The sequence below is a fragment of the Ciconia boyciana genome, chromosome 6, assembly GCF_034638445.1.
Source record: "Ciconia boyciana chromosome 6, ASM3463844v1, whole genome shotgun sequence".
NCBI classification, from domain to species: domain Eukaryota; kingdom Metazoa; phylum Chordata; class Aves; order Ciconiiformes; family Ciconiidae; genus Ciconia; species Ciconia boyciana.
The window spans coordinates 1,992,509-2,012,914 of record NC_132939.1 but is presented as its reverse complement, the minus strand read 5'-3'; the positions used below and the strand labels follow the sequence as shown (position 1 = coordinate 2,012,914).

Genomic DNA, 20,406 nt, shown 5'->3' with positions numbered 1-20,406 from the left:
GCAAAGCTCCGGCATGGCCTCTCCCCACCCCTCCTCCTCCTCCTCCTCCTCCTCCTGGCGGCACTGGGCCGCCTTCCCAGCCCTGCACAGGGACCCACCAAAGAGGAGCACGCAGCAGATAAAGGGGCCAAAGTGGAGCCGGGACAGCGGGGTGCACCCGGCACGGAGAGGGGCGCGGGATGCCGCGGGACACCCGCACAGCGGCGTCACCCCGCTCCGAGGCACGGGGTCACCCCCCCCCCAGCCAAACTCGCCCCCCCACCCCGGCCCCTCAACCCCTTCCCGGGCTAGGGGCTGAAGCGAAGGTCGCAGGCAGGTAAATGATTTATACCAGGGAGCAAAGGGCTGGCGCCGCTGGCCCCCGCTTAGTGCAGAGATGGGGTCAATACCTGCGGCTTCGCTGGAGAGGAACCGACCCGCAGCCTCCAGCTCCCCACCCGGTGCGGATTTCCCCCAAAACTACGCCCCTGCCCAAGGGTTGGGGTCACCCGGCACAGCCCAGCCCCAGGCAGGACGCGGCCTCGCCCCTGGCACAGTCCGTGTGTGTGTGTCCCCCCACCCCCCACGCTTAGAAATTATTGTCACAGGGTGTTACAGGGTGCTGGGTGGGGGGTACGTGCCGGCTCTAGGGGTGCGGGACCCCCAGTGCAGCCACGGCTCGGGGGGAGCAAGGAAGCCCCTGCCCTGGGGGGACGTGACCCCAGTCCCGGCCCGGGGAGGCGGCTGCGTGAACGTGGCTGGAGCAGGGCCAGTGGCACGGGATAAACACCCGGCCCTCCCGGGCCAGCAGCGCTTCGAACGCGGCCGCAGGAGGCTGTTTGCACAAAAAAAGGGGAGGCTGCCGGCATCGCCTCGGCACCAGCATCCCCCGTTTTGCTGGGGAAGGATAGTGCATACGGCAGCGGTCTCCGCAGCCTGGTGCGCTGCCTGGGACTCCCCGGTTTTGGTGAAGTAAGTGGCTCCGGGCGGGGGAACGTGGAGCCCAAACAACACCCGAGCTAATAAAAACCTCATCTGCTTGCAGCCAGGGTGAACGCGCAGTCCAGGCTCGTTGCAAAGGGCCACAGTCCGCTCCCCCCAGTCCTAAACAGCCTCTCTGGGCAGAGACATGTCCAAATATAGCCTTCTCCCTGCGACCTCCTCGAAGCAACCAGGGCTTGCCCAACAGTTAAGAGATGCGAGCGGAAACAAGGATGCTTTCAGCGCAAGCTCTCTTTCAGGACGCTGTCCACCTCTTGCTGCTGCAGGGAAGGGAAGGATTTGTGCTGACGCAAACCTGCCCAGGATGGGACTAGGGGGGCTCACGGGATCTTAACAGGGTGGGATCGAGCCTGGCTGAGGTGGGGAGAGGGGGGACAGAGCCACGGAGAGCCCCAGGAGGAAGAGGAGGGCAGCCGGGGACTCCTCTGCCACCCTCACGTGCATTTTGGCAGTAAACCCATAGGCGAGGGCAGCAGCGAGCCATGGCAGCCCCTGGCTCGGACAATTTACAGCATAAAGAGACAAATGGAGACCGGGAGGATAATTATTAATCCGTATGCTACGCACAGAGAACCGCTGCCCAGCAGGGAGCGAATCGCTCCCCTGTGCCCTCACGCTGCGCTCGTGGAGGCCGTACCCTCAGCACGATCGCCCTCGCAGGGAGCAGCAGCCCAGGCCCTGGAGCTGCGCGTTACCAGCAGGAGAATTCAGCATCGTTAGTGCTAATCGATGCTTGAGGAGGACCAGCCTGAGACCCCGCATCCGTCAGCCTCATCCAACATCTGCTTCTTGCCGGTCCCAGTGCAGGCAGAAGACCCCGCCAGAGCTGCAGCCACAAGCGTCTCCTGCACTAACCCCTTCGGTGGGAGCAGCAGAGGGGAGCCCCGTCCCCCGCCTGCCTGCAGGGGAGAAGGCGGTGGAGCGGAGGACGAGTCTCCTTGTCACTCACGCAGCTGGGCTCCTGGTCACAGGGAGCGAGAACGCCAGTAACGAGCAGGCAGAGCGGCAACGAGAGGCTGAAAAATCAAGCCCCGATCCCCCAGCTCAGCAGGGACGCGGGGTGACTGCTGGAACGGGCCCGAGGCTCACAAGGAAAAGGCCAGGGCCGTTTGCTCCGCTGCTAACGCCGGCCGCTGCCAGGGACAGGCTCTCCTGGGGTCCCCGGAGGGTGGCGAGCGCTGCTGTGTCGCTACGCCATCTCCTCTGCCACCTCCGCGCGACTGCCACCACACAAGCCGGGCCCGCAAGCTGCTGAGAAGCGCTGCTCCAGGGGAGAGGCAAGCTGCAGAGATGCGTTTCTTCCAAAGGGATGTACGCAGTCAGGGTCTCCTCAAAAATTCAGCGAAAGATCTGCCTCCCTATCAGGGGCACTCGGCAACACCGCCGCCGATCCGTTTGCACTAGGCTGGACCAAGAGGCGAAACTAAAATGTCTTTCAAGTCAAAGAAAAGCCATAAAAATCCATCTGGAAAACAGACACACGCCCCAGCACCTGCAGATTGATCCGCTGACCCCCCACGCTGCTCTCGCCGACACGAAGCATGGGACCGCCTTTCGACATGGGGAAAACGGCCTTGGCTTGGGAAGGGGGGGGTCACTCCGGCTGGCCGAGGACACGGCTCTGCACAGCGGGTACCACCCCCGCAGGCACGATGAGGAGCTCAGCGCCAGGAGACAGACCTTTCCTCTTGGACTACTTTATTTGGTAAAACTCAGAAACCAACAACTGATTGAGCTTCCCAGAACTTCCCTCCCTGAGCGAGCCACAGATCCTGTGGAGAGAGAGCAGCACGCTGTCCCGCTCACAGCTTCGTCACCCAGATGTAGAGAAATCCTCCCCCTCCGTGCCCGCACGCCTCACCAGCCCCAGATGACTCCTCCAGCCCTCGCCCTCACCCTAGAGGCAGCTTCGCTTCCTCTTCCAAAAAACACAACGAATCAAAAAGAATCAAAAATGAAACCGAAAGGAAAAACAAAAACCGAAACAAAACAAAAACAAACAAGAGATACTAAAGACAACAGCGAAGAGCGAATCCAGGCAAGGGCATCGCATCAGCCAAGAGCTACCGGTTGGTCACCCAACGAGAGCGACCAGCGAAGCCCAGTTCTGGGTCAGCAGCCGAGTCCGCAGGATTCATGAATCCAAGCAGGCGATGACGTGGTGCCCGACCAACACCCCCCCAAATCCCTAGCAAGCTGGCTCCCCTTCAGAGACTCCTTCCCCCACGTCCCCTCGGGCAAGGGCCACCGCCGCTGGTGTTCAGTGCAGCCGGCCGGGGGTCCCCAGGCTGCAGGTGGGGAAAAGACTCCCTTGCTCTACGTGGAGGAAGGTGCTAGGGAATGACTCCGAATCCTGCTAATGGATCCGGGTCAGCTCCTCCACGATCTTTATCAGGTCATCTACGGTGGCCTCCCTCTTCATGCCGCTGCCATCATCAATCTGCAAGGACAGAAAAGGCATCAGAGCATGGAGACATCAGCAGGGGCTGAAGAACACTCCCAAACCATCGCCTTGTAGAAGGCACGCATTTAGGATTTACTGATTTACTGCAGCCTGGATTCCCGAGCAGGGTCCCTCCCGCTAATTTTGAAGGGCCTAAACTCCCACCACCCATCTCACCTGCAAGTTTGCCACCACCTCCTGCATCTTGGGCCTGCTGATGTCCAGGAAGCTTTCAATCAGGTCACCATCAATGAACCCCGTAGCCGGTTCTGTCTTGCGTTCGGTGTGAAATGATCTCCAGGTGCCACCGTCAAGGAGCCGAATCCACACGGAGTAACACCAGCCCCGGGCTGCAGGTGCACGCAGCAGTTGGCCCAGAGAGGCTGGCAACGCTGCGTCAGGAGGATCACAGGATTTGTGCCACATTTTTAGGGCTACCACAAAGCCAGATTCATCCTTGAACCCTACCGCGGGCACCTTCTCTTCGAGCACAAAGCCCTGGGCACCTGGCAAACACGCTATCACCCTCTCCAGCTGATGTACGCTCCCACCACGGCGTCCCAACAGAGATAAAGCTCCAACACCCCACCCCACGCCTGGCTCGGGCCGAATTCACAAGCCAGTCCCCAGTATTGACTGGCACAGGCTCCTGACCGAACTGCGAAAGGATATAAGGAGTGCTCAATCTTGCCCACGCTCTTGATGACTTTATTCAGCCGGTTCTGCATGTCCAGGAGGAGGTTGTACCAGCTCTCCGACAGCGAGGTCACCAGTCCTGCAAAGGGACAAAACGGAGATGAAGGTTCAGGGCTCACCCCAGGGCGTCCCGGCAGCTCCCAGCAGGCAGGGACTGGCAGGCTGCTGGGACTGGAGTTGTGCTGGAAGCTGGTGCCTGGGAGGGCTGGGACAAGGAAGGAGTTTCAAAGAAAGCCAGAGCGCTTTCCTCTCCTGGAAGCAATCCAGAGAGAAAAGCAGGTTTCTGAGGGGAGTATGGCACAGAGCGTCACTCGACTGGGGAACAGAGAAGAACGGAGACAGGAGGAAATCCCAGCCCAGGTTCAGCAGCAGGGAAGGGGGACCTGTTACCCTCCCGCTCAGGCTGAGGAACCCTGACCCTTACCAATCATGCCGTTGACTGTGCCGAAGAGAACCGAGCCCTGCGTTGGTGTGGACGTCTCACCCAGGTTCTGCATGACCAGGGACCCGTGACAGAAGACATTGACGAACTCCCCCAGGTGGGACAGCCCCACCTCCTGCAAGTGCTGGCGCTCCTCATCGGTCGTGGCCGCACTGAAATCCAAAGCGCCCTGCTCAGTCTGTGCTGGGGTGACATAAAAACTTCCCCTGCTCCCACCTTGCTGCAACTCAGAGCTGGGCACGCTCCTCCCAGCTTTTCTGCCTGACACACGTGCCTCTCTAGCTGTGATGTGGAGGAGACCAGAAGGTCCTATCCCCCTCAAAGCCGGCTCACCTGTCCTTCTGGCACACAAACAAATTGAAAGCGTTCTCTGCTCCCAAGAAGTTGTCGTCGTCCAGGATCTCCACGGCACTCATCCAGTTTGGATTGAAGTCCCGGGCAATCTGGAAGGGGACGAGAGGAGAGGCAATGTGCACAGATGGCCTGTCCTGTGATCCAGCATCTTCATTCCACCCAACACCAATATTCAGGAGCAAGGTGGGACCCAGTCTGTCCCTCTCTGCTAGAAGCAGCAGCTGAGCGCAAAAGGCACCAAGCGCCTTCTGGAGATGGCCCTGGCCCGAGTGGCACTCGGACAACGCCAGGGCACTCCCTGGGCAAACGCAGACCAGCCTGTGCCAAAGCCAAGCCCAGAGCCAATCGAACAATTTAAACGCACAGACTGTCTCAGTGCCTGGTCCGTCCCCCAGCTACGCTGCATTTGCTGACAGAGATGCAGCTACAGTCGCACTGAGCCGTTCCAACTGTACAACAGGCAGTCCAGATGGCAGCTCCCCACCCCTGGCAGGCAGCAATCACGCACCCAAAGCCTGCTCTTCTCAAGGCTGCTGATTCATTGCCCAGTTTCCTGGAAACCCGGGAACCCATCCCTCCAGAAACCACAGGGATCTGTCTAAAAGCACGTCCAGGTGACGCTGCTCTCATTGCACAGCCTTACAGCCTTGTCTTCAAAGGGCTAGCAAGGTGGGGCGAGCCAGGCTCCTTCTATCACCTTAAACACTGTTCCCCCTGCCCAGAGCCTACTGGAAGCAGCAGCACGGGCTCCCAGCACGCCTTCGACCAAGACTATTTAACAGCATTGATACCTCCTCGAAGTTTCCTTCCATGGGCTTGTACGCAAGGAGCAGGACAGACCGCATCAGATCTCCCACAAGGATGAAGTCTCCCTTGGTCTTCAGGTAGAGCGCCATGATGTTGTTGTAATGGTTGCACTCTGTGCGCAGCTCTTTCTCGGCTGTCCACTCATACAGGCGCACCTGAAGGAAAGGACACAGCTCTGAGCCAGCACGGACACCCGCGCCAGCCAAGACACACTCCCCAACAGAGATCGGGGACCTGGCTGACATCCACACAGCTGGAGCAGCTTCCAGCTCCAAAACGCACCCCCAAAACAAGTCAGGGTCTTGCGAGAGCCCTACCGTGCTGTTGATGCTGGCTAACAGCTTCCCATTGAACTCCACCATGGAATACACAGCCCCCTTGACCTCCTTCTCAGCCAGGCTCTGCAGCTTCCCTGGAATAAACCCACGCATCGCCTGGTTATTTACCCAAGGGTGGCAGGCCCAGGGGGTTCAGAGGAGCTGCTCTAAACAACATTGCTCTCTCTAGACACTGTCTCAGAGGATCTGCGGGCAAGTAACGCAGGAGCGACACGACAGCAGGGGCAGACACGCAGAAAGCAAATCCCAGAATCTGGTTCTGGTGAGGGATTCTTGGGCTTCTCTGGGAGATGGGGGAAAAGGGAACGCGCTGTGATGGCCTGCAGCAGAGTAGCAGCGCCTACAGATCCTGTCTGTGGGCAGCTGACAGCAGGCCCCTCGGGGAAAAACTCTCTGCCTGCTACTGGGACGTGAGCTCTCTCGGGCCTGAGGAGCTCATCTCTGATCTCCCTCAAGCAGCTGGCCTTGGCCATGCGAGAAGACCTCGCTCTTACCGTCAGAGTAGTGGAAGACAACGATGCGGCCCTGTTTGGGCTCTGCCTCCTCGGGATATACCATGGCAGTGCCCACGATGAAGTAGGTGTTTGGATCCTTGCCAAGCTTGCAGGAGACCAGGCTGAGGGCGTACTCGTTTTGCAGAAACTGGTGAGCATGAAGCACTGTGCAAAGAGGAAAAGGCAGAAACAACTGGGTCCCCCTGGGTCCTGGCAGGCAGCACCTCCACGCGTGGGCAGAGCAGCTTGCCTAGGAGCAGCTGAAAACTTCAGACATGTGCAAGATGGCTGCGTGGAGATCCCCTCTCCTATTCCCCACCACCACCACGTGCCATCAGAAAACCACTATGCCTTAAACCTATGCCGTACGGCTGATGCTCCTCCAGGAAAAATGCTTTCACTGAAGGAAACATGCAAGATCACAGATCTTCACAAGTCCGTGAAGATCACAAGTCTCAGACACACACCGATGGGCTTGTCCTGGAGGAGAAAACTGGACTAGGGTACGGCCAGCATTTGGGACTGGTACCTTCGAAGGTGTGCTGATCTATGATGAGCAGGTTGTGCACCTCCACCTCTTCTCCGAAGGACGTCTCATGTGGTGCTGTGCTGCTGGAGAACAGCTTGCTGGTGCTCACGCTGCTGGACAGGGCCTAGGACACAGTAAGATCGGTCACATCCTTCTCCTACTCGGCACATCCTCATGCTGCTCCACACGGGCTGAGGCAACCAGGAACCAGAAGAATGAAACGGGACAGAAGGTGAAGCAAGGAGCTCCCTGGACCTGAGTAAAGGGACACACTCCCTGCACCGGCAGAGATGTGTGACGTGCATGGCAGAGGTAGCGCTGCTGAGCAGCGGCTTTAATAGAAGAGTTTATGCAGCGTTGTGGCTTCCACCAGAGCTACCGCCTGAAGGGGACTTGTGCCCACACCCCTGGAAGAAGGAAACCGCTTGAGACCAAACTATGAAGCCTGTACAGGAGACTGAAGGAGCAGCACCCAAAACCAAAGGTGATCTGACAGAACAGTGAGCACGCCAAGGCTGCCAGAGAGCAGCATGAGAGCCCTTCTCACCACCACGGAGAGATCTTACCACCCCATCTCCTCCCAGGCTGCCAAAGGGAGAGCTTGCACTCAGAGCTTTGGAAGAGAAGATTGTCAAGGAAAATCTGCATCACAGTTTGGCCTGAGGAACTACGACACCCATAGCTCAGAGCTCAGGGACGATCTAGCAGCTACCCCTCACCTGGGTGCTGGCGCTGGGTCTGAGCGCAGTGGTGCCCCCACTGGCATCCTGCACCTCGATACGACTTGAGAGCACGCCGAAACACTGCGATACCTCTTGGTAGCAGATCTTCCTGCGGGATAAACAGAGCTGTGTGGGCAGGAGAGCCAGGACCACCCACTCCAAGGAGAGCACAGAGGCTCTGGAGACAAGAGGCAGAGCTGCTCACTTGCCCAGACTGCTCTCAGCACAAGCCACCAATTCAGTCTGCGTGCTGAGCCCACAACAGGGACGCTGACTGCCAAGTCTCCCCTCAACTTTGTCCCATGCAGCAGAGCGTGGGCCCTCAAGCCAGGCTCCCTCCCACTGCTCAGCTCACCTGGGCGATTCGTAGAGGGGAACCGTGCGGATGTGCAGCTTCTGGATCTCGTCAATGGTGCCAATTGTCAGGGTGCTGTTATTGGCCAACGCCAAGCTGTACGGGGGGGAAAAAAAAACCCCAAACCATGAGCAATGGCGCTTATAAGGTGGGTGGCACAGCAAGAACTTCCCTCTCCTCCACACCCCTCAAAACTGCTGATCCCAGGATCCCCTTTGCTGATCCCAGGATCCCATCGCAGAGTCCAAACCTCCCCCACCCCGTGTCACGCAAGGCAAGGCGCAGGCTCACCTGTCAGGATACCCATCCGAGTTGAGGGGACACATGTAGTTCACCTCCTTCAGGTTGACATTGGAGAAGACCAGCTTGTGGTTACTGCTGTAGATGACGGTGGGGCGGTCAGAGCAGGCAAACACGTTGGTGGTGGACAGAGAGCGGAAAGTCCTCAGGACGGTGGGCTGGGTCCCAAGGGTCACCTTCTTCCGGTCACTCAGCAAACCTGCAGAAAAGAAGCTACCGGTGTTGGGAGCTGCCATGACGGAGCTCGCAAGAGCAGGACGGCAGAGCGCAACGCGGCTGCGACACCTTAGGAAGAAATGAGTGCAGGTAAATGCATCCTGCTGTCAGCACAGGGCAGCAAAGGAATAGATGTAAGCATCGACCTCCTTTCTCCAGAGTCCACTGGAGAAATCCACCACCTCCCAGTGCCCACAGCCAGTCCCACCTGAGCACGACCCCGTCACAGTAAGAAAGCCAGAAAAAGAGAGATCTCTCCAGAAGGATGAAAGAAAGCATGTCAAGCAAATAAGAGGGCACGAGACCAGCCACCCTTTCCAGCAGCCCGCTCAGTGCTAGGCCCTGTAGTCACCTGTCTCGAGGCTGAGCCCAAAGTAGAAGAGCGCTCCGTCCCCCAGGGCACACAGAAGGTAATGGCTGCTCTCGAAGGTCGTCATCAGGATGGAGCGAGGGATAATTTCTGCAGGGAGCAGGAGAAGAGAAGGCTGATGTCACTCACGACTCAGCCAGATCAGTGACCACTGCCATCACCCAGCAGCCCCAGGAGAGCCCTACCTCCTCCCAGCATCTCTTTGTGCAGCAGTTCAAACGAAGGCAGCTTTAGGATGCGGGCAGAGATGTCAGTCCAGAGTCCAATCGCACACAGTGGGGACATGCCGTTACTGTCCCCCAAAGGGGTGATGTCCAGGCAGGCAACTTCATGCTCCATTTCTGTGCAGCTGGCAGGAAGGAGGAGGCAGACAGAGGTGTCAGCCTTGAGCCCAAAGACAGACAGCAGAGGCTGAGAGCCCTCGGGCCAGGACCAGAGACGTGCACCCACCTGATCTGCCTGAGCTCCTGGGGCCGGATCTCCAGGTAGTACAGGGCTCGTCCCACAGCCACCACTACCTGGTTACTGTTACAGGAAGCCACGCTGATGTTCTTTCCGTTGGGCTCTTTCCACTCGCTCACCAGGGCTTTGGGCTCCTGACTAACCAGTCTCACAGAGGCAGAGGTGATCTGGGGAGAGAGAACACCTCTGCTCAGAGCCAGAACACCACCTCCCTTCTGACATTGGCGCAGGGAAGTACTGCAAACCCTGCCCCTGATAAGCAGCACAGATCTAGGTTAGCCCCACAATCAGTAAGGGCTGTAGGGTCACCGTGAGAGACATATCTGCATTTCCCTAGAACTAGCATTACCTGGATCAATTGCTGATGTGCCACGTTGCCGCAGAAGAAAGTCTGCTGATCATCCACAAACCCTGTGAGCTCCGTCTCTTCTACTTCCTCTCCATTTAACATAAGAACCCTGAACAGGAGAGGGAACTCTTGTTATATCATGCTCCAACATGCGGCTGAGAGCCTAGCTCAGCGTTAACCCCACCTTACCTGGTCTGGCCAACAAAGGACAGCACCAACGTATTGTCCGTTTCACGATGAGAGTCCGACCTCAGGGGCCACAAGCCTGCAACAGAGAGCCACACTTGCTCACGGTGAATATTCCAAAAGCTGGTGGGTGGCAAGCCCCCTGCCCCACACCCCAACCTCAGGCTGTGCACACGATGTGTCCCCACTGGGCCCTCGGGCTGTATTTGACAGCACAGAACAGCTCACGCACCTTTAATCCCCGGCAAGTCAATGCTGGCGTGCTCATGAATCCCGATGCCGTTCCGGATGATCCGCAGTGAACCCTCTTTAAATGCACCTGAGCACGTCACCAGCTGGAGGAAAAGCAGGTATCTTTACCAACCATTGCTGGGAAGCTTCCTCCTCCTCCTTGTAGTGATGGGTTCAGGGGAAGATGGGGTACCCATCTTCTCCACTTCTCAGAGGAAGATTTTTGGCAGCTGATCCTTCCCCACTGCACGAAGGCAACCCCTTCCTCATGAGCAGGGGTATGCAAGAATTAGCCTCCCCACTCATACCACTCCAGTCTAAGACCTAAATACCATCCCTGCACCTGGATAAGACTTTGAGATCCTCCAATAAATGGTTTATAGTCTTTTCCTTCCGTGGACAACCCACACATACATCTGGCCGGCCCAGACATCCCCAGCACTGAGAAGAGAAAAGCAGAGTCAGCGTTACCTGCCCTTGGCCTTGTCTTTCCAGGTCTACCACACACATGTCGACGATGGGACCGAGGTTGGTGAAGGTCTCCATAGCCACTACGTAGGAGCCCTGCTCGTTGCTGTCCACGTTGAGCTGCAAATAAAAACAATCATCGGCTTTCAACAAGCAAGACCAAGCAAGTGGAAAGGGTGTAGGGCAGACAAGGAGAAGAAAGGAAAATTTATCCACATACATCTCAAGGCCATGATGAAAATAAATACGTACAAAATCCTGTCTGAACACACAACTAAGCCAGAAGACAGCTGCCACGTACCTTCACGAGCTGGGAATCCCCAAGCCGAGAACCGACAAACACAACTCCATTGTCCAGGTAGGTCAAGCACTCTGCAATGGATGTCTGGGAATTGAGAAGACGCAGATGATCACCACTAGCATGAAAAGGACCCTGCCACACCCCGCAAGCACCACACCTGAGCTGCAGCCCAGCAGGAGAGGAATTTAATCCCTTTACAAAACCCACAGAGTGTCCAAACTTCTCCCAGGAACAGCGCACAAGCACTAGGCAAAAACCTGGGAAGATGGTATAAACTTTCAAGTGCCCAGATAGGGAATTTCCCAGCAACCCACAGTTCAGAGCTGTGACAACTGTGAAACTTCACCCCACCCCGCGCTCCAAAAGAGACACCGTTCCTCCACTCAGCCCTCAGCGGAGCATTTCCAGCCTGCAGAGCCTCCCAGCCCCGCGGTGGGAAGCGAGCGGGACAGCATGCGCGATGTGGCCGAGTCCTACCTCGCCGAGCAGTTCCACGCGCAGGTCCTTCAAGGTGACAGTGCCGTCCATCTGTTCCTCCTTCTCCAGGAGCAGCATGAAGAGGCGTCCTTCCATGTCTCCCAGCAAGTAACGGGACCCGTTGGGATCCACACGGTTGTGGCACACGATCGTACTTTGCTGCACGCAAAGGAGGAGGGGATTTTTAGGAAACCGTTGAAACAGCCCCAAACGGGCAGCTAGCAAGGACCACCTCTGTACACGCCAGAAGGGAACGGCCACATCCGCAGCGCACCAGCTGCTGGCTGTAACCACAGCAGAGTCCCGCTCCTCCTGCACAGAGGGAGAGGGCTGGATTTGCCCTTCAATAAACCGTATCGGCAAACACAATGAAAATCTGTGGTCAAACGGTCTCACTTTCGGTCACTAGGAACCACCTCATGTTCCTAAATTAAACATGTCGCTAGCTTGTTCACAACCCAGGAAAGATGCCATCAGAAAGCCTGTTTTCCTCACGCTGGGCCTTCCACAGATGCAGGGATGCTATTTGTGACCTGCAGAGCTCCAAGCCTGCTGCATCTCCAGACCCAAGCTCTACAGACCTTTCGTTCTGTTGGTGGATGCTGCCTGGCCTGTCAACATATCTGGTTTTGGTTTAAAAATCCTGATCTTGCAGATCTTTATTGTATGCAAACATCCCACTGGCCTTGAGTAGAGATGTGCCAGCACTCTTCTTGCAGGTCAAGGCCCAGATCTGTATGTCAGCAGAGCACAGGCGACTCGCTCCGCCTGCTCTGATATAACAGACTCTCCATCACAGAGCCTCAGCAGTGGTCTGAGAGCCTGTAGGCATTCAGGCAACAATATTAGTATTTCTTTACCCAAGATTTATAGCTCTTTTCTAGCCCGTCATTATTTCCAGCTTAAAAGGACCTTTTGATCATAGCTCAAGCCCTCTTTCAGCCCCAAGCGGCACCTCAGCCGTGCCATTTGTGCTTCCTGCACTATTTAAATGCGGGAACTGGCCCGACCCTCTGACAAAAACCACAACCTCAACTTCTGTCACAAACTCTGTAAGTCTTTTGTTTTGAACAAGTGCCCCAATCATACACCAGTGGACTCAAGTCTCCAAGGGGCTCATTCATATCTTTCGCTGCCCGAACTGAAACCAGGCTCAGGCCTGGACCCATGCCCAAACCACGCACTACCTCCCAATTAATCCCTTTCTCTGGGGCCCAAACAAGATTTCAGCTTTACTGCACCATTTCTGAGCACTCCACAGAGAGCAGAGCCACACACTGCAGTGCAAGCACACGCTGCCACCAGTACCAGGATCACATACGTCCCTCAGTCCCCAAAAACGCAGACCAGGCATCGTGTGAAACACCAACACTCGCCAAAGCTCTGGGAGTAAGTGGCCCTATGAGACTACACCTGGAGACAAGAGCAGTTTAAATTCTTGACTACAAGTAGCCCAATACCCTACCAGCACTCCGAGACATGCCTGGGAACGGGGAATTACACGGGACGCATTTCTAGATCTCAGTAGTCACTCACCTTGATGATAGGTGGAGCTATAGCTAGATATTTATCTCCGTTGTGATAGGTGATAGACTCCTGCCCAATGATGATCGCGCCTCCAAAAGGCTCTGGCACTGTGCAGGGAAGAAGACAAATGCCTCATTAGAGAACCCATGCAGCACGACTGAGGCATTCAGCCTTGAGAAAGAAATGGGAGGGAAGATCTTTTACAAAGAAGGACCAACCTGCAATGACCATGGAGGCTTCGGCCTCTACGTTCTCCTGTTTCCAAGGACCTTTGTTAAACTCCTTCTCGCGCAGGGACACCTCGTACGTCTTGACGTGGCGACCCTGAGGGTCCTGAAAGAGAAGCCACAAGTGACGACGTACACTGACGACAGCCTCACGTGCACAACAACAGAGACTCCAGAAGCAGAGCTGACTAGCAACCTGCCAAGCAAGGAGACTCCATCTCATCTCCTGCAAGAGCACCATCACCAGCAAGCTGCTCAGGCTTCCCGCCCTGCCCACCTCCTCTTCAGTCTCCCTCAAACCGCGCATGTGTCTGAACATACACACGCTAATGTTCTCCCTAACTTGATCCGAACGTTGAACAAGCTTTGAATAAATCCCTTTGCCAAAAAAGACTGAAAACTGTTTTTGCATTTTTATACAAGTGATTTTCTGGGACTCGTGTTCATCTGACGCACAGTTCTACAAATCTGGGCATGAGTGGCACTACGCAATATTATCACCGCCTCCAGCTCCAGCAGGCGTTCAGGAATTCAGCTCCGCTGTAGCGGCGCAGGTGCCGGAGCAGCTGAACTCCCATCTCGATGCTCCTCGGGCCTTTCAGCCTGGTTTCCTGAGGAAACATAATCTGCTTGCTGAATAATCCCCCGAAGCTCTGCCATTCTGGTAGTTCCTAGCCCAGTGGGCAATTTCAACCAAACCTGACGGGCACAGAGGTCTCCAAGGCAGCGAGTCCACGCAGGCTTCACCAAAATACGCGGTGGGTGGAGAAGAGGCTCCCAAATCAGCACCCCGCTACGGGAAAGGTGGTCCACACTAACAAGCGCTTGGGAACCCACATGGGGAAAAGACGTATGAGGACCCAAAGCACAGAGAGGGCTTTGAAAACAACCCGCTGACCAATTTCATGTCTCAAAAGCTAAGACAAGGCTCTAAGTCACGGGGAGCCAGGTTTCCTTAGTCACGTTGTTCACAGAACTACTTAAAAAGAGCTGTTCATCTTTTTATTTATTATGCCTCACCACTTTCCAGATCTGAGTAAAAGCGTTTTTTTTCCTCCCTGTAGCCGTCAGCTCTGTAAACAAACACTTGCAGGAAAGCTGGGCACCTCCTGGCTCACCCCTCACAGCCTGTGCTGCTTGGCAAACATCCTCACTGACGGCACTCCGGAGCCCGAGGTCCTGGCGAGAGCCAGCGGTGCAGCACCGAGGGAAGCAAAGAGCAGTACTGGCTGACAGAGAAGGGAAAGCCAGGAGGAGAAATAGCTCTGTGGGGAGGAGAAAGTTGAAGTGGGGCCGTTAAAATGGCAGAGGAGCCATTAATGAAACTTTCGACACTTCTGGACCTTTTTACTCCACGCCACAGCAGGTGTCGAGCCTTTTTTTATTTTTATGAGCTTCCCCTTTTTGTGGTATCTTCCTCTGGTTTCAGAGCTACATAAAAATTATCTCAGACACTACTATTCTATTCAGTCCAAATCCTGTGATAATGATTAATAAATTGAGAAGGAATCAAAGCAGCAGCTTGGAAACGTTCCCCTCTCCACACACACGCAAGTCAGACACCCAGGGACCGAAACAAAGCCAGAGTTTTATGTAAGGCCTAATGAGTCAGACAGAACTTACATCTCACTCCCGCTGCAAGGATAAAATTCGTATTAAGAGTGTTAGACATGGAGCAAGCTATGAATTTACTCTTTATTCATACAATACCTGTTTATAACGAATGAACTATTAACAGATTTGCTCTGATTTAATCTGTAAAGATGTCAGATCTCCAGATAAGACCTTTCTTACTTGCTGACTACATGGGGTCACCAAGCTCCTCCTTTTCGATGCTCTTGAGCACCAAGTGGAAACTGGCATGCTCCTAGCCAGACCCTGACACCAACTTTAAGAATTTGTCCAAATCACCATCCCTCTCTGCCTCAGCTTCCCCAGCACGCAACAGCAACGGTACTAATCAAACTCGTGGGTACACTCAGCACTTTTCAGAGCAGCACACCGCCACTGCTAGGCTTCCTAGGTTTGGGGAATTCACCCAGGCAGCGAGTCAAAACCAGAAATACACAATTTAGTGCGTATTTTTACAGAAAAGACTGGCTACGAGCTTCCCTTCCACCGCCAGGTTTCAAAGTCAGCGCGGCCGCATGGGATCAAAATACGGTCCCCACGTACACGCCCCAGTCACACAGAAACAAGATGGCTGCGTGTTGTGAAAGCGTGCATGACACAGCTCTCCAGGTCAGGCTCCACTCTGTCTTACAAGGGATCACGACTCCCTTCTCCCCTAAATAGGAGAAGAACGGCAGTGCTTTTTGTAAGAAAACAGTGCTTGTTCCTATGCATTAGCAATAGCTGGAAATCCTTCGCTTTTTCAGGTAGAGCCTCTTAATCAAACCCCTCCCTGGTTTCTTCCCTTTTTGCGCACGCCATTAAATCGTCACACAAGCGTCTGCGAGGTGGGCAGGATACAGGATGGCTGGGGACACTTCCCCGCAAGGCTGAAGAGGGCACGCTGACGTTTGTTCAGGTGACAAGGGAGAGCACCAGCTACCCACAGGGCAGGGGAAGAGCGCTGTCCTGACACGGGGGAATCTGGGCTGCCCTCCCAACCCTTAGTTACACGGTGACAAAGTGATTTCTGCCCTGTGCCTTTACTCAGTAACTGTTAGGGGGGTTCAACAGCACCCAGAGAGGGAATAATCAAGTCACTGCTGCCACACGGTTAGTAGCTCTTACGGTATGAGTTTGCCACTAAGAACTACGTCGAAGCTGAACTAAATTCACAGCAGATCCTATGTGCTGCTGTCCCAGGAACTTTCAGCTAGGCCCAGGCTAGCCCGGAATTTGACAAAGCAAAGATAATCCCTCGCCCAGTCAGCACAGCAAAGGCTCTTTGGTTCAAAATAAGCATTTAGAGAAGGGCCTACAAACATTGCCTCTGTGAGGAGTGACGCAGGCAATAGGAGAGGTTATGGCCTCTCTTTACACTACACTGGAGTGGCCTCCCAAATACCAAACAAGGCATATTGCCTTTTTTTTTTTTTTTTAAGAGGAAGGCTCAAGTCTCACAGCAGTACCTATAGGAAACAACTGACTCCAGCTCTAATCCACCTGCTCAGCACTTGCTGGAAAGGCCCACGCATTGCTCCTGAGTGTTTGAGAAGGGTCCCATCCGAAGCATCAGCTGCCCAGCTCTCCTGTGGGAGAGCGTGGCTGCCTCTCTCCCAGAAGTGGAAAAAAGCAGCACTGAGGAACACGGACGTTCCTCGGCTACACAGTGAGCCTGCAGGAGCCAGAACTGTCTCTCGCTCTGCCCGAAGCACTGCTTTCCTTTGGCTCCAGGACACTGCTGCTGCTCCAAGCCCTTTGGAAGACCTCTAGAGACCTTGGCTGGTGCACCAGCCATCTCCAGCACCCTCCACCTGAGTCACCAATCGAGAACAAGGTACCTGGTAGACAAAGCAGATGGTCGGAGCCTGACAGCCATAGAGAAACTTCACATCGATGACTTGGAGCTCTTCCAGGCGGATGTTAAAAGCCTTTAACTCCTTGTTCTCCCGGTCCAGGGGAATGACCTTGAAGAGGCCATCATAGAGCCGCAGGCCGATCATCCGGCACTCTGGGTCAATGATGCCAATTATGCCGGTCTCTGAGGGACGACCGATGCGATCCTGAGTGAGAGATCCGTGGAGAGGGGAAAGAGAAAGGGCATTGAGCATTAGAAAAAGATCCCTGCGTGGGACTTCAGAATAGTAGGTACAAGAGTTACCACCCTTTGGCTGAGGAAGGACTCCCTGCACACCTCCCAGCAGGCTGTAAAATACCATCTGGCAAGCCAAAGGCGATTCAGGCATCTCCTGCCTAAAGCAGCAGGTCCTTTCCACCCAAAAACCTGGCAGAACTCCCACAGCACACACCTTCTCTCTCCCAGGAACCAGGCGCTCCAGGAGCAGGCCCTGCAGCTGGTTTTCTAATCCCAACTCTCTCCTGAACGACCTCAGAGAAGCCACATCGCCGTCCTGCGCCTCTGCTTCCTACTGCTGATGGAGAGCGATGCTCTCCGCTGGTGTGAAGCACTTTGATATCCGTGACCCAAAATCACCCTCCAGAAATCCAGCCCTGTTATCAGCCTCCACAGACCCCTCAGCGTTACTCGGCGGAGGCTGCTATCAGCATCTCCATATGTCACGGGGCAGAACCGTGGCATGGAAGATTAAGCACTTTTCCCCAAACACACTAACATGTTACTGACAGGACATGCCCACCTACATCTCCCGCCCGTAACCCCCTGCTCAGCTTCACCGACAGTAAGTCAGCAGAAGCTCAGCGCCTGCAAACAGATGAAAGATATTTTGGCTTGACAGCTGACGGAAATCATTTGGCTAACGACTAACAAAAAGCCAAAGAGACACGTGGATTTCTGACCCGCTCAGAAGGCGTGATTTTAATCCACGTAAAACAACAATGGAAGAACGTCTACAGTTATTAACAATGTTGTATGGCCATGATGGTTAAGAGTAACTTCAGCAGTCATGCTTCTGGTATGCAGCGTGTAGAGACCGGCCACGAAATACCGGAGGAGTAATTTCCCAGGGAAAATTCTACCTTACATTGAGTTTTGAGCACTAATTCTCTTTACAGGAGGAGTATCTCCAATTATTCTGCACACTACCCCGAGAACACAGTTGTAGCCATGTCCTCAGTCCCTGAGCTCGAGACTGACTCACTGTTGTAGTAGTCACTTTCTAGCCCAAACGGAACGCAATACATAGCATCAGTAGCGAGGCTTGTTGAAGCCCCAGGCTGCAAGCTGTAAACTTTTCACCCAGATTCACCGACCGTACGCTGAACTTTTACTTGACTACACGAAGGAAGGCCCCCAAAACCAGTGCAAAGCAGAAAGATACGGAAGCTTCAAACTTAGCAGAAGTTACAACCTTAGAGATAAGAGAAGAATTGGCCCGCCTAGAGTTACAACCTTAGAGATAAGAGAAGAATTGGCCCGCCTAGAGACAATGAAAGGGCCCAGTGAAGAATGGGAAGACCCCAGACCCTGATACTACTATCGGTCTGAACTGTCTCCTGAGAGGAGGGGAAGTTAGATTGTAAGGGTACCAGTGCCCAAGGATTTCTTTGTTCTGGGTCCCTCTCCACAGGCACCCAGCTTGAGCTGTTTTCACCGCTGTATCAATCAATAAATTCGCCTGGCGTACGTCGCATCGGAGACTCTGCTTCAGGAAACCTTGGGTCGAGCCAGAGGGGAGAGGAAGCGCCCAAGGGTGAGCATGTGTGTGAGCGAGGAGTCGAAAAGGGGCACCCGTCAGCTCAAGGGAGCTGCCACTGCGAAGGGACTCTGATCCTAGCGGTTAAAATCTTGGGTGGTGCGTGTGTGACTCCCTGAACGGTGTGTGAATGCTCGGGCAGCGGCTTCTCCTTTAACATCACTGCAGGCAAAAACCTCTGGAAATACCAGTGGCATCAGGTGAACTGTACCAGAGTCAGTGGTAGCCAAAGAATCATAAATAACAAGGCAGAAACCCATCACCTAGGCGCACCCTCGTCACTAGCAAAGTAAAACCATCCTTAAGGAAGGGAATTCGCCCCTTCCAGGTGCTGCAGGCTTCACTCACCTGCACGTTGCCATGAGCACGGGTTATAATATCAATGCTGTCCCCGTTCTGCTTGTACTCGAGGATGCAGGCGTTATACTTGGCTGTCAGGATGAACAACAAATCCTTGCTCTCCCCCTGCCAAAGCAGAGCAGCGGCATGCCTTCAGGAGGGTGTCAGAGCCACCAGCCCCGGCACATCCGTGCCTGCCCTCCCCAGCTGGCGGGCAGCCCCCTCCCCGCAGCACACCCACCTTGGGGCGGAAGAGCTCCATGACGGCGGTCTTGCCGTACATCCCCACCTCCTTGACGGGCCGCAGCCCCTCCGCTGTCACCACATAGATCTCCAGTCGTGTATTCTTGGCGATCAGCAGGTTCAAATCCTCCGCCGAGGTGAAGTGCCCTGGAAAAGGGAGAGAAGAAATCACTGTTGAGCCGCAAAGAAGCAACAAGGTGGCACCTTGGTGTGCTCTCACTGAATAACCTGCAGGAGTCTGCTGATCCTGGGGAGTCTGGTCTGCACCCCCACAGCCTCAGACTGCAGCACCCCCCAGCCACGGGATCCTCAAACCCCAGCACCTTCCTCCCAAAACACCCAGCCCCCTCAGTGACTGCCTTGCCTGAGCTCTGACTTCTCATCTTTCCCCAGGGAACCCCACTCCCGGGGGCCTTTCCACCACACCCCCTCTCCAGAGTACTCTGCAACACCCCAAAACACCTCGCACTAAGGCAAGACACAGAGACAGACATCACCACCACCTTTCCCCGCAGCACCCCAATTCTCCGCTGCTAAACCCTCCCCCAGGAACCCCACTTCACCCCCACACACCAAAACCCCACTGAGCTCTCAGAAATCTCAAGCCTGGCTCAGATTCCCCAGAGAAACCCCACTGCACCCCCAAATCCCCCCCAGCACCCCTAGGAACCTCAGTGCAACCCCAGTGCCCCACACCACCTCCATAAACCTAAACATGCCCCCAGCGCCCCACAGCCCCCCCAGGAACTCAAGACACCCCCAGCTCCCTCACTGCAACCCCCAGCTATCCCTCGTACCCCACAACACGCCTACAAACCTCAGGGCACCCCCAGGGCCCTCAGCGCTCCCGCAGCCGCCCCCCAGATCCCCCCACACCTCGGCACACCCCAGTGCACTCACAGCCCCTCCATGGGCCTCAGGGAACCCCGGCTCCGCCCCAGTGCCCCCAGCCCCCCGGGGCCTCAGCAACCCCCAGCGCCCCACTGACCCCCAGGAACCTCAATGCTCCTCCAGCCCCCAGTGCCCCCAAGCCCCCCAGTGTCCCGCAGGCCCCCGTCACCCCCACCCCCACAGGCCCCGCCGCGACCGTTAGGCCGGGGGCCCTGACGCCGCCCCCCGCCGGTACCGGTGACGCAGCCGTTGACGGCCGTCGGCTTCTGCGCCGTCACGACGTAGTTGTAAGACATGGCGGCGGCGGGCGGGGGTCGGTAGGCCGGGGAAGAACCGGGGCAGGACGCAGCGCGCACCGGGAGCGGGGCCTGGC

The 20,406-nt window shown here is 55.6% G+C and overlaps 1 protein-coding gene across 1 annotated transcript; it reads right to left on the bottom strand.

Moving 5' to 3' along the window:
• Positions 1 to 1,511: 1,511 nt before the first annotated feature.
• Positions 1,512 to 20,402, bottom strand: DDB1 (damage specific DNA binding protein 1). Its single transcript, XM_072865939.1, has 27 exons — positions 20,269 to 20,402; positions 19,141 to 19,289; positions 18,909 to 19,025; positions 16,728 to 16,949; positions 13,267 to 13,381; positions 13,058 to 13,155; positions 11,522 to 11,680; positions 11,045 to 11,128; positions 10,747 to 10,863; positions 10,277 to 10,379; positions 10,048 to 10,123; positions 9,859 to 9,967; positions 9,498 to 9,676; positions 9,233 to 9,396; positions 9,030 to 9,137; positions 8,453 to 8,660; positions 8,162 to 8,257; positions 7,804 to 7,915; positions 7,085 to 7,208; positions 6,556 to 6,720; positions 6,041 to 6,135; positions 5,708 to 5,878; positions 4,896 to 5,005; positions 4,545 to 4,714; positions 4,097 to 4,199; positions 3,602 to 3,725; positions 1,512 to 3,421 (listed from the first exon to the last, which is right to left on the bottom strand). Exons 1-27 carry the CDS (start codon positions 20,327 to 20,329, stop codon positions 3,338 to 3,340), a joined length of 3,423 nt encoding a protein of 1,140 aa, XP_072722040.1. The 5' UTR covers positions 20,330 to 20,402; the 3' UTR covers positions 1,512 to 3,337.
• Positions 20,403 to 20,406: the final 4 nt, after the last annotated feature.